Source organism: Grammomys surdaster, unplaced genomic scaffold (assembly GCF_004785775.1).
Source record: "Grammomys surdaster isolate TR1022 unplaced genomic scaffold, NIH_TR_1.0 165, whole genome shotgun sequence".
NCBI lineage: Eukaryota > Metazoa > Chordata > Mammalia > Rodentia > Muridae > Grammomys > Grammomys surdaster.
The window spans coordinates 12,014,397-12,028,425 of NW_021604613.1; the positions used below are offsets into that span (position 1 = coordinate 12,014,397).

At 44.5% G+C, this 14,029-nt stretch overlaps 1 protein-coding gene across 1 annotated transcript in view; it reads left to right on the top strand.

Moving 5' to 3' along the window:
* The window catches only part of LOC114619740 (aldehyde oxidase 3), an 81,773-nt gene that overhangs the window by 44,518 nt on the left and 23,226 nt on the right, over positions 1 to 14,029 (top strand). Inside the window, exons 21-27 of the mRNA XM_028765649.1 lie at positions 958 to 1,082; positions 3,699 to 3,832; positions 5,817 to 5,904; positions 7,825 to 7,911; positions 8,925 to 9,116; positions 9,304 to 9,531; positions 13,167 to 13,262. Coding sequence (XP_028621482.1) covers positions 958 to 1,082; positions 3,699 to 3,832; positions 5,817 to 5,904; positions 7,825 to 7,911; positions 8,925 to 9,116; positions 9,304 to 9,531; positions 13,167 to 13,262 — 950 coding nt within the window. The remainder of the gene's footprint in view (positions 1 to 957; positions 1,083 to 3,698; positions 3,833 to 5,816; positions 5,905 to 7,824; positions 7,912 to 8,924; positions 9,117 to 9,303; positions 9,532 to 13,166; positions 13,263 to 14,029) is intronic.

A 14,029-nucleotide genomic window follows, 5' to 3' on the forward strand; every position in this document is an offset into this window, starting at 1 on the left:
AGGGAGGGAGGGAGGGAGGGAGGGAGGGAAAGAGAAAATCTTCAGTGAAGATCTGCTGAACTCTTCACAGTTTCAAACCTGTTTCCCAGAGAAGTCTGATGAACATGGTGATTCCAGGATGTTAGCCCAGGACTCTCAGCCATGAAAGTCAATAAAGTCACAAAAGGAGTGAAGACAGCCTAGAACTCCAGATCACTTTAAAAGTTGTACCTGTGGATTTATCATAAACACTCCACAAAGTCTTTTACTCCTGCACATATCTCAACCTACTACAAACCAAACTCCTCTCCCTCATCACCTACACCATTTGTTCTTTCTGCCTGAGGTCTCTACTTCCCCTGGGTGGTTGTGTGGCTCGGGCACTGTTTACAGTGTTGAGAATCCATCTCCACGTACTCCAGCTAGGCAGGTACTTGACCACTGTGGGACCGAGGGCAGTCTCTTCCATCTCGGTGGATAACTACAGTGTAGTGTGTGTGGTTTAACGCTTCCAACTAACAGAAGAAAAGGCATCCAGCTAGTTGTCAGGATTCAAGTACAAGCTTCTATATGCTGTGTAAAATCATTAACCATCCTCGGCAGCCTCATTACAGAAATGAATTTACCCTTCGGTGAAAGCATCTTATTCTTTAGTCTTACGTGATTTCCCAGTTGTCACTCAAGCCAACAAAAGTTAATTTCTAGTTCTTAAGAACATGCTGACTGAGTAGGTAAGGAAACGGAGCCAAGCGCATAGGAGATTTTAAATTGTGTGTAATTGCCCAATTACACATACTGATGACTGCTTTAGGAAACTTTGTCAAATTGCAATGATTCTTTGAAATCAAGACAGGAAACTAAATACCATTCCCATGACCTGAAATAAAATAATAATATTTAGCAAAACATGCCACAGTCTGCTTCAGGTGTGTTTAACGATGCATCTCTAAAACGATATGTATTTGCTGTGTCCAAAAGGGGAGGTGCATTTGGGAGGCCAGGAGCATTTTTACATGGAGACTCAAAGTGTACGTGTGGTCCCCAAGGGAGAGGAGAAGGAGATGGACATATATGTGTCAAGCCAAGATGCAGCATTTACGCAGGTAGGTTTCATCCCACAGGTAGCCACTCATATGACTTAAAGATAAGAGTGACATTCAGACAAAAGTTGAATACCAAATCAGGGACAAAACCACACTCTAATTTATACCATTTCCCTTTAGCCTTCTACAAAAGTCTATCCACTTTGTCTCAAATGATGACCACCTCCTGACTCATCAGGAAGTAAACCGAAGTTGTAGGATGTGGCTGCTCCTAGTCTCCATCTTCCCGCAGCCCCTCCCACCTCTAGCCTATGGTGAGGGGCCCTCCCTCGTCTCCAGCCTGAAGCTTTGCCTTTACTGTGTCTATAATATTAATCTCTAGTTTTTAGTACCTATTCAGATGAGTAGATTAAAATAAGTTTGCCCTATTCATATACAAGCGTGTGTGTGTGTGTGTGTGTATGTGTGTGTGCACGCTTGCATGTGCATGCACGTGTATGTGGTGGTGTGGTGTGTGGTATGTGGTGGTGGTGTGCGTGTGTGCGCATCCATGTGTGAAAGTGCATGTATAGGCCAGAGGTCCACCTCAGATGTGGTTCCTTAGGTACTGTCCACCTGGATTTTTGAGACAGGGTCTCTCACTGGCCTGGATCTTCCTGTGTATGCCAGGCTAGCTGACCAACGGGTACGGGAGGATCTGTCTGTCTCCTTTACTGCCATGTTGGGGTTGCAACTTGACACCACCTCAGCTGGCTTTTTCTGGGGATTGACATTGGGTCTACCTGCTTGTACAGCAATCAGTTTTCCAACGGAGCTATCCCTCCAGCCCAAATATGGCCCATTCTTAAAAGTAATGCCCCCACCCCAGCCAGGCTGTTGTGAGTTCAAGACTAACCTAAATCAGTGAGACTTTGTCTCAAAAACTAAACTAGCAGGCTGGAGTGGAGAGATGGCTCAGCACTAAGAGCACAAGCTGCTCTTCCAGAGGACCCAAGTTCAATTCCCATCACCTACATGCCAGCTCACAAGCACTTGCAGCTCCAGATCCAGAGGATCCCACACCTCTTGCTTCTTCTAACACCCACACTTGTGCGAGCGTGCATGTACACACACACACACACACACACACACACACTTAAATTGAAATAAAGTTAAAAGTGTGCCCTGATTCTGCTTCACTAGTAGATTGCCTCTGCCTCTCCTCCCCTTCTGAGACACATTGTGACAGTGGTCTGCATTTCCTACTTATGCATCTGCTCAGTTTCTGCCACACTCAGCAGTTTCTGCTGCTCCTGTAAACACACTGTCTGGACAGCCTCACAGCCTTCCCCTGCACACCACCAGTCCTAATGTTCTCCATATAACTTGCTATGGAGTCTTTTTTTTCTTTTGCCAAATGGTTGTGATATTTCAAAATAAAAATTTACATAGTAAAATATAAGAAGGAAATGTGCTAACTATGTGTGTTTGTGCAAACACACATATAGCCATGTGTTCCTACAGTATTTTCCTTATATTTACAGCAAAGTCATTCTTGGGAAGTTTAACATTGATGAGCCGTAGCCAAGTTTCCCCAAGAGGCTCAGTCAGAGCTAAAGACAGATCTGTTCTCTCTGCTCCAGTTCAACTGAATTTCAGAGTGTCTAGCCTTCCTTACCCCTGCACAGCTCCACAGACATTACACCTTTGATCTCAGGCCCTTCAGAAACTACAGAGGTTATCCTGAGTATACAGACACTAATTCTGTTCACCATCAAGTTTGCACAGCCCTGCCCCATCACTCCCTGCCCAGGATGCTTCCAGAGAGTGTGTGTGTGTGTGTGTGTGTGTGTGTGTGTGTGTGTGTGTGTGTCCCTTTCCAGCCATGATCCTACGTTCTTGTGTAAGTTCTTTGTAGCATGCTATGCTGGTGGCCATACTCTCTGCCCATTGAGTCAGGTGCAATTATCCCCTGATTGATGTCTGAGGTAAGCATATATTCTCTACTGAGCAGACGTACAAATTATTTAAAGAATGGAAGTTGCCATTCTTTAAACTCCCCACACACACACCACTATGGTGTAGCATGATCCCCCTGCAGCCACACACACACCACTATGGTGTAGCATGATCCCCCTGCAGCCACACACACACCACTATGGTGTAGCATGATCCTCCTGCAGCCACTTCTGGCTGCAGCCTGGGTTGTTTCCATCTTCCCTCTGATCCACTTTCTTCCACTTCAGTCCATTCCCTGAGTCATAGCAGGCTCATGCATCATGGTCCACTGATGAGCTCTGCCAGCCTGACCAGGAATCGTGTAATATTTCCTTTTGCATAGTGCCCAGCTTCCTCTGCCTCTTATGCCAGCTCATTTCTATAAGGAATTAACGCTCAGAGCTAAGGAACTTCGCAGGATTGTAGGGACTGCTGCACAGAGGGGAATGAGGAGCTCAGTGTGGCTGTTTGTAATGTGATCTATCATTCATAATTTTGAAAAGCCATACCAACGTACCCTCTCAGCTGCTGTGTTGCAAGCATCCATAGCGTTGTCTGCAGTTGGTACTCAAAATAGATAAAGAAGTATGTTCTTATTGTAGGCAGTGAGAAAATATGAAAGTCCTTTGGTAAATGAACTTCTTGCTAACTGTGTGTTCTGTTTCATCTTCTCGGGGTCCTGTGACCAACTGCTCATAGGAAATGGTGGCTCGCACCTTGGGCATCCCACGGAATAGGATCAACTGCCATGTGAAAAGGGTTGGTGGAGCCTTCGGAGGGAAAACAAGCAAGCCTGGGCTCCTGGCATCCGTGGCAGCTGTGGCCGCACACAAGTGAGTGGATCTAGGAGCCACACCCACACGAAGATGGCTCCTCTGTGTCCCAGTTTTTACCCTCTGGTCCCAACAATTTCAAGGGCTTTTTTTTGGGGAGACACTCCCAACATGTGCCAAGGGATTGCTGGCCTAGTCAGCCTCACTGGGGGAGGGGGCACAGTACTGGGAACAGGTTGACTCACCTGTCTTCCTGCTTTCCCACAGAGTCAGCAGCAGGATGGGTTCTGTCTCACACGCTTGCTGCCTTTCGGCTTAACTGCTAAGTCAACAGACAGTTTGATTAGTCCTTAGTATTCATTGAGACATAAGCAAAAGCCCATAGAGATAGAAGAGGGGATGGAGGGGAAATGAATATTTGGATGTTAATCTATGTGGTTGGTTGCTACTCCTTGAGGAAGAGGACACCTGGTAGCTCATTAAAAATCAAGTGTGCTTAGAAGGACAAAAACTGCTGATGGCCACACTTCCTGGAAGAGCTATGTGGCTGGGGACTGCGGCAAGACATTTGTTTCTCACTGAGCCCTCTTTTGAATTTTTTACATTGTCCTATGTGTATGGATAACCTATTAAAATAGTGCAGCTATTACTGAGGTACATGGCTAACAAGGCGTGCTGATGTCATGACAGAAAAGGCCAGATCACAAATCCTGATTCTGGAAGGCCAATCTGATGTCTCAGATAACCTAGAATCTAGAGGGCTCACAAGCCACCTCTCTCTCTCCTCTTTCACTCCCTTCCTCCCTCCTTCCCTCTCTGTCTCTCTGTCTCTGTCTCTGTCTCTGTCTCTCTCTCTCTCTCTCACATACACACACACACACACACACACACACACACACACACGCACGCTCAAACACCCCATCTCTCACTCACTATACTCTAGAAAAGAGACAGTTACAGAGATATGAAGCGTATGTTTAATTTTAGTAACCCCAACCACACTTAAGCAGCCTGTGATGGCAAGAGCTTCATAAATGTGGAGTTCTTAAGTGACTCACTGAAGGAGAAGAAGGTAGGGTTGGCATGATTGAGCATGCCACCAGATGTCTATGCTCCGTTGCTTTTATCTATGCATGATGCATATGTGGGCTGCATCACATATATGGAGCTCAAAGGACAGCATTATGGAGTGTGTTCCTTTCTTCTACCTTTATGTGGGTTCTGGGGATCAAACCCAGGTTGCCGCTTACATGCAAGCGCCTTGCCTCATGGAGCCACCACCTCAGCCCCATCTGTGCTGTTTCCTTAGAAGGTAGCATCTGATGTTCACCTGGAGGGACTCTGAGATACAGACTAGAGTGGGAAATGACCAGAGGAGACTCTGGAATTCCAACTGCAGTCATCTGGAAATGAAAATTAAGGCTTAGCCAAATGAACACTTATTGAAAGAGGAGAATTAGAACATAGAAATTTTGTAGAAGAAAAAAATAAGTAGTGTGATTTAACATAAATTGGTATTTGGACAAAGAATGCAAGGAATTAAAGTATAAAATTGGACTTGTGTATCAACTAGACAGCGACACCACTAACATTAGTGGAATGTGGTTACAAACGGGATAATACAGGATTCACACACACACACACACACACACACACACACACACACACAAGTCTCCTTCTTTGGTTTTAAATTCCCCAAATTGCTCTGGGGGTGGGAGGTGGGAATCTAATTCACAGCTGTTAACCTTTTCTGAAACTTTGGAGTAAGATCTGTAGCAGCCACTGGCAGGCTTGCCTGTGATTCCAGAGAGAGGCGCTCTCTCCCTTCCTTCCTGTGAATGAATGAACACCTTAAGCCTGCAGGAAGTTTCCCAGTACCAGAAGCAGCAAAAGCCCTCCCAGCTCCCTTCTCTCTCCCAAGAGTGGCTGTGTTCTGATTATTTCTCCTGTGATTGATGGAATGACAGTGGTTTCTGGCACATTCTGGAACCTGAACTCGGATCTCACATCTGTTAGCATTGTGATTCCCTGTCTTCCTTTCTAGGACCGGCTGCCCAATCCGTTTTATTCTAGAGCGTGGGGATGACATGTTGATAACTGGAGGACGTCACCCACTACTGGGGAAATACAGGGTGAGTGGGTAGCAAAGTCCCTGCACACATGCCACTTCAGACACCTGTGGCTTGCAGCTCCAGTCCTTTGGAGCTCTCTGCTCACCCTTGCAGTGTGATGTGTGTGTTTTGGCCTTCTTAACAAACCTCAGTGTCACCATTGTGACCTGTGGGTCTCTGCACATAGAAGGAAAAGAGAGGCTAATACTGAGACTAGGAGCATGACAAAGATGGATGGAGACTGGCATTTGTGGGTCTCCCCATTCCTGGGACCTCTAGAAGACATATTTCTGGATTGGAGACTTCTCTGAATTTGACCCATCCCATACATTCATGAATTGAATTAAAAATACTTTCTCTTTGCTGGAAGATTGTTTTTTCAGCAACTTCAACCTGATAGAATACAAAGCCCTGTAGGACACAGAAAACATGCTAAGAAACAAGCAACAGAGCCGACCTCCCCAGCTTCAACTTTAGACCCCAGAGACTTCAGCCCTTAGGAGAGGAGACTTGTGGACATTAACATAAACCCTGAGTGTTTTCTCACTGTGGTCAGATACAGATCCTTGCTCAGGAACAGGGACCTTCCCTAGGTTACTCCTGCAGCTGAACCCCAAAACCCCATAGAGTGTTCCCCCTGTTTTCTTCAGAGTGCTTCCTGCATGCCAGATACCACCCTGCTCATTCCCTTCTGAGTACCTGGTGCATAGTTCCCAATCAGATGGCTGGTGATAAGCCCATCTCCCCACCAGATCGATGGCTTCTTGTGCAGGAAGCTTGTCCGTTTTCTTGGTGTCTCCCACATAAACAAAATATGCACTGAAGTGAAGTATGTGATGGTCAACACTCTAAAAAGGAATCAGAGGTCAGACAGACACATAAGCCTGTTCTTGTTGGAGTAGCCATTCATTCAACAGACAAATACCGGGTTCCACAGGACCTACCACAATCAGTTGAGCCAGCTAAACCAGGGGACTGAGAACTCAGTCCACCACAGTGTTCCTTTGTAGTTTCCAGTCTTTCCCTTCCAACTAAGTATATTGTAAACTATTGCCAAAACAGATGGTATTTTTGTAATACTGTGATAAAATCTACTTGCTTTGTGGGAAACAAAAATAAGTAGAGGAAACTCAGTATGTGTAGGCTGAAGAGGAGAACCATCTTGGATGAATGTTCTAAGGGATCAGGAAGCATTCCAAGGAAAGAGATGTCTAAGGCACATCCCAGTAGGTCAGTTCAGTCAGAATCCCTGCCCCTCCCACATCTGCTGTGACCACCTCAGGCCCAGCATGAACCCTGACCAACACCTAACTTCAGCCTCCCAGGGCCTGACTAGGTGACCCAGCTCCAGCCTAGCTAGGATGCTGCCGTTGCTCAAACTGCTGGAAAACTATGCAGAATGGATTAAAACCTATTCAGTGTTCTAATGGACGACACCACCAGAAAGCAGTGAAGACAGAGAAGACTGCCCTATCTCTTTCTCTTAGGTTTTCAACACAGTCTCACACTGTAGTTCTGGATAGCTTGGCTACAAGTGAACTTCCCGCCATTCAGGTCAGCAAAGATCAGAGTGTGGGCACTGGATCAGCAGCAGCAGGGTCACCTGAACATTTGCTAGAAACAGAGATTCCCAGGCTCAGATCTACTGAGTCAAATACTCTGAGGTAGGACTCAAGCCTTCAGATGGTGGTGACACACATGAACCCTTGGTGTGGGTGACAGCTTTGTCCCTGTTGTCATGCCTGAGGGTACTGAGACATAAAAAGGTGGAGCGAGCATCCCAAAGTAAATGGCAGAAGCTGGGTTTGAACCTAGGCAGACCCACTCCCCAGCCCCTACTCTTGGCATCCACTGAACTTCCACTTGCTCTGTTCAAATGCTTAGGAAATAGTATTCATACCACAAAACTCACAGAGGCAAATGTTGCTTAACTGTTCACAGATTGGCTTCATGAACAATGGGAAAATCAAGGCAGCAGACATCCAGCTTTATATTAACGGAGGCTGCACCCCAGACGATTCTGAACTGGTAAGTGACTTGTGAGAACACCTGGGGTTTCCACTCCTGGTGACAGGAGACTCAATGATGCCTAAGAGGGTCAGCTTAGAAGGCCCAGCCCACTGACCTCACCCACTTGCCATGGAAGATAAACTGTGAGCAAGGATGACTTGGAATGCTTCCAGATGTCTACCACCCACTGCCTGAGAAGTCAGAGAATGGTAAGATGCTCTGGCTCCGAGGTACCCCATCCAGAAGGGTACCCAAGGCTTACTTTCCACTCACTGCACTCTAGAGCCTGGGTGTGAGCCTTTGATGAACACTTTTAGTTGACTCCCAGAACTTTCCCTGCAGAGAGCTTGAGTCTTCCTTTTCTCCTTCTTCCAATACTCTCTTCTGGGCAGAGCTTGGGGAACTGTCAGGGAAAGAACATGCTAACACGTCGAAAACAGGGTTTGGGGCTTGTCTCAGGCAAATCTCCTCTTTGTGCCAGGGAAAACTCTTTCCCATACCTCTTGCCTCTTCCCTCCTGCTTAGAGACTAAGCCCTACCTAGGCTGTCATCCAGACCCAACAGCTTTTGCAGTGCCTCTCGATCCAAAACTCCTGCAAAGTCCTCCCATGCCTGTCACAATCTAATTCTTTAACAATAGATATGAGGACACCATTGGCCTGATTGGCCCTTTTTCCCTTTCTAAATCTTTCCATCAATTCTAAAGGTGAAAGTAGGACCACAAAAGCATGTTGAAACTGGGAATAGCATCTCTTTCTCCTCTTTGGACAAAAACAATACAAATAAACAAAGCAAAGAAAAGTAAAACCAAACCTTGTAAGTTTTAAGAATTAAAAACAGGGAATGAAACCATAAAACTAAGTACACAGCCATACAAGTTGATGGCCGGGAGACAACATGTGGAATTCCTTCCTGCCTGTGCCAAGCATGGAGTCAAGAAACACACTTCAGAAGGGTTTGTCTTCATTCTACCTACACAAGGGATTTGACTGATGCCTAGATTTTTTTTTTTACCTTGGAACACTTTTTAGGTAATAGAATATGCTTTGCTCAAACTGGAAAATGCTTACAAGATCCCCAACCTCCGTGTCCGAGGTCGAGTCTGTAAGACCAACTTGCCATCCAATACAGCATTTCGGGGATTTGGCTTTCCCCAGGGGGCATTTGTAACAGAAACCTGTGTGTCAGCTGTGGCAGCCAAGTGCCACTTGCCACCGGAGAAGGTAAGAGGAACTGACAATTGTTTTAAAGTCTTTAAATAGATAAATGGACCATTTCCAGTTTTCCATACCACATTGTTTCTTAAGTGCTTCATTTGATAACGTGCTGTCTCTGTGATTTTCTATGGCCCATCTCTTTAGGGCTAGCTCTTGGAGATCTTTTTGTGAAATTGGGCATTTCATCCACCAGGTTCGAGAGTTAAACATGTATACAACAATCGATAGAACAATTCACAAGCAAGAATTTGACCCAACGAATCTGATAAAGTGCTGGGAGACATGTATGGAAAATTCTTCCTACTATAACAGGAAAAAAGCAGTGGATGAATTTAACCAGCAGAGTTTTTGGAAGAAGAGAGGAATTGCCATCATCCCCATGAAATTCTCAGTTGGATTTCCAAAGACATTTTATCATCAGGTGATTATCGGAAACACTTAAAAGTTATTATATATACATATAATATTATATACATATATACATATATAAAATCACACACATATATATAGCATATATATAATTAATATATGTGCATATAACAAAAGCTCTATTGATACTAATTCTTAGAACAGTGGTTCTCAGCCTTCCTAATGCTGTGACTCTTTATAGTTCCTCAATTTGTGGTGACCCCACCATGAAATTACTTTCATTGCTACTTCATAAGTGTAATTTTGCTAGTGTTATGAATTGTAATGTACGTATCTGATTACATATCTGATATTCAAGATATCCTATTCTGATATGTGGCCCTTGTGAAAGGTTGTTTGACACCCAAAGGGATCTCGACCCACAGATTGAGAACCACTGTCTTAGACAATAATTCCCAAGGCAGGGGGTATTTGTTTGCCAGGTTAGTTTCTTTTGCCCTCAAAACTACACTATTGGTGATTGAGCAACTGCTGATAACAAGATCTGCAGTTCAGAAAAGTACTTCCTTAAACCTAATCCTGTTGTGCTCTAATTAACTTCTAAGCATTACTGCTGGAAGCTGTTTCTGAACCTGCCCTACCCTACCTCCCTGATGCTTAACTCTTACAGTCAAGCAATGGTGAAATTTGACCTCCCTTAAGGGTTCTTCATTCCAGGCTACAACATAAGCCCTCGTCTCTGCTATCTGCCTGTTCTCTATCCTAGTGTGGGGCACATGGTATGGGTAGATGCATTGTTCGGTGGACAGACGAATAGTGTATAGGTGATACACATTTTCATAAGAAAATGAAGGGATTTTTATGGGTATTCAGTTATTATTTATAACCTTCTTGAACTGTTTCCTGAGTTTTTAAAAACATGAGCTGAGATTTTATGGGCAAACGAAGTGAGCTCACTGGATCATGCACAGAAAACCCACTTCCGTCAGTGATTTTTCATTGTCTGTAGGTTTCTCATAAAGATACATTTTGCCTTGGGAGTATCGAGATAGTCAGAGACTAATAACGAGTCTTTTAAAATCAGTGCTGTCATGATCAAGCAAAGGCAGCGTCCCCGAAAGGCAGAGTCGGTGGAATCTTAGAACACGGTTTATGAGAATTGCAGGAGAAGAAAGATGAGAGTATCTGTAGGTGATATACTCAATATTCATGGGTTTGCTGTCTACAAGATGGGCATATGAGAATGTCCCACCTCCTGGGACTCCTCTTCCTTCCCAGGGTGGCCATGGGGAGAGAGCAGCCCCACACTGCAGTGCCTGCAACAAGGTCACACATCTGCAGCAACTCCTCTGCTGTCTGTGCACTCTGCCAATAAATCCTTTGAAACCATAACATCGCTGGGCTGTTTTACCACACCCCAGATAATGATGGGAGGCACCATCAACGCCAGGGAAGACAATGGCTAGTTAGTTATTCAAATCCACGTCACTAGATACTACCCATGTTGTTAACATGTGCACGGTTGTTCAACTCTAATTGGCCCTGTCTCCTAGAAACAGCTCTATCTACCCTCTCAAGACTAACAAGTTTATCTGCCCAAGATTATACTTGCTCAAAACACCCTCTGCTCCACCCTTGAAAGAAAGTTGCATGAAATCAAATTATACCCACTTTGTAGACTGTATCTCAATGAGGGGTTTCTAGAGGTGGTGCTTACATCTCTAGGTTTTTCTCGTTTAGTAACTCGGGTGAGAGTTCTACCCCACTCCAAGCATCGTTCACCCACGATATACAATGGGTGTTTAGTGTACCTCCTTATGGGAAAAAAAATCACAGTGTTTTTTGATAATCGGTATTTTTCTCAATGAAAATGTTCTACTAATTTTTTTGTAACCATACAAATAATATGTATTTACTATTATTATAAACAAATTTAAAAGACACCAAAAGTTTCAAAAAGAAAAAAATCGTTTGAAAGCCAACCATATTGCTATTGATTTTTGTTAGTATGTTTTTCTGTGCCTCTGGGAGTATCTATGTAACTGGATGTCGTTGGGATCACTTTCCTCCTAGTGTGCTCAGTTTTAACACACTTGCAAAGGGCTTTCCATTTGAGTGTGAGGGGGAAGCTGTCTCTTCATCTCTCCTTTACCTCCAGCTACAACAACATCAGTGTTTTTAGTTTCAAGTACATGCTTCTACTTGTTTCTGCGTGTCCCTCTCCAGGAACATATAATCGCAAGGGAACGTTCACAGACCAGTGGAAGTGTGTGATGGTGTCATATCTTTGAGAATGTTCTTCTCACCTTCCACTTTCTTCCTTCCCCAGTGATCAAACTGGAACTAACAGCATTAAATGGGAAAAGAAGAGCTGGGCTCTGTGGAGAGCTGGCAGTGTAGACCGTTTCTGTCTCCCGTGGAATCCCACATCCCCTCTGAGTTCCCTTAGAATCCCGTACCCCCTCTGAAGCCACTGTAGTCACCTGCTCTGAGCCTGATCAACTCAGCACACCTTCTCCAACACCTCCTGGGTGATTGATGACTTTATCCAGGCAAAGTGCTGTGATCTGGAGATCTGGTGCTGGAAGGTCTGGGAGTGTGCCTGATTTGAATGTTTAATGGCTGTGTGGCCCTGACAGGTCTCTGGCTCGCAGCGTCATTTCTCATCTGCAAAATGGAAATGTTATGTTAGCTATCATTTCAGTTCCGGGCTAGCTGATAGTCACAGGGCAGAGCAAAAGGCCCTCCTGTCCAGGAGCAATAACCCCACGGATGAGACACATACCCCACACATAGACATAGACTGCATAGCTTTGCTCCATCAGTGGGATAGCACCCACTCTCTGATTCATGAAAACTCTGAGTAAGTCCCACAAAATAATAATACCTGGTCTAGCAGGTGGGAGAGGGCAGTCCTGAAACACTGTCAGAGCCAAAATAGCCTTTGCAAGCCATTCCCAGCTCCCCAGGGGGGTTGAGGAGGTAGTCCTGCAAGGACATACATCAAAGTAGAGCACAAATATGCTAAATGGGAGCTGGAGGGATGGCTGAGTGGTTAAGGTTGCTTCCTATTCCTGCAGAGAACCTAGGCTTGCTTCTCACAAATGTCTATAACTCAAGGGAGTTATACAGGGGACCTTTTCTGGCTTCCTTGGGCACCAGGCTTGTACATGGTACACAGGCATACAGGAAAGACTCATATGCACATAAAATGAAGACAAATTGTTTAAATAATATGCTAAATGGGCTAATAAGAAAATTTGCACTAAGACAAACCACATTCACTGCTAGAAATTTTTTAAAACAATCTCATTGAGATACAATTTATATACAATAAAATTCGTGTATTTAACATGTGCAATTTATGTCAATTGTGTAACCCCATCACTTAGGATTCTGATGCAGCAGGATTATAAAATTGAGGCCTGCATAAGCTATATAGAACAATTCTACCTCTGCAGCAACAAGAGAAAGAAAAAAAAAAAAAAAGAAAGGCAACAACATGTACAATCCAGCGGTTTGTAATCTTGTCGCAGAATTAAGCAGTGACACGTGCAGTAATCCACACTAGGTGACATTTCCAAAACCACTATTGCTCTCACCTCATTGGGTGAGAGCAAGCTAAATTTCCACCAGCCAGGTTGGAGTTCAGCACAATCTGAGAGCAGATTTCTAATTTCATTTCAGGCTGCCGCTTTGGTCCAGATCTACACAGATGGGTCTGTACTAGTTGCGCATGGTGGTGTTGAACTGGGACAAGGTATTAACACCAAAATGATACAGGTGAGAGAGGACGTTTCACAGTTGTCTTAGAGAGAGCTTATGGAATATCCTGGATTCTGTACTGGACCATATTTGGGCTTCGTGATGCAATAGCCAACATACCCTCAGACTCCCTACTTGTTCTTAGTGGACCCACTGGAAATAAGCCAGCTGGAAAGAGTCTTCACCTCCCTTCTGGAGTGAAAGGCACATTGGTAACTCAGCTTTCTGAGAGCTCAGTGGCTCCTGACCCCTGACTACAGGAGCCCTAAGTGCTCATGGACTCCAAAAACTTAGGCCCTAGGCAACCAGCATTCCCAGACAATGTATGTACATATTTAGCACGTAAAGTTTGGGCTCCCAGATCCCAGACAACCTGTTCCATCTCCAGAGACAAATCCATTTGCTTGTGGTCTTTTTATAAAATGAAGAAGCCCATGGCTGGACCTCCTCTAGCCATGCTACAAGTAACTGACTCTGAGGTAGTAAAGAGATGGAGGGTCTGTGTTTTGTCTTCACAAGATCTTGTCCCCACAGCAAACCCTGCCTCGTGGCACTGGGGAGATTTTCCCCAGCTCCTGGTTTCTGACAGGGTTAGAATAGAGACAGGCCCTTACTGTTTTAAAGACCTTTAAGGTCTTTATGAGTTTTAATTTCTATATATATGTTCAAAACATCTTTCTCACCTTTTCAAACAGAGTTAAGAAAATATCAAAACTTTCTAGAATGTTAAGAAAATAACAAAACTTTTTAGAGGGGATTAAGTCATTGTCCCGGTTACAGTTTGG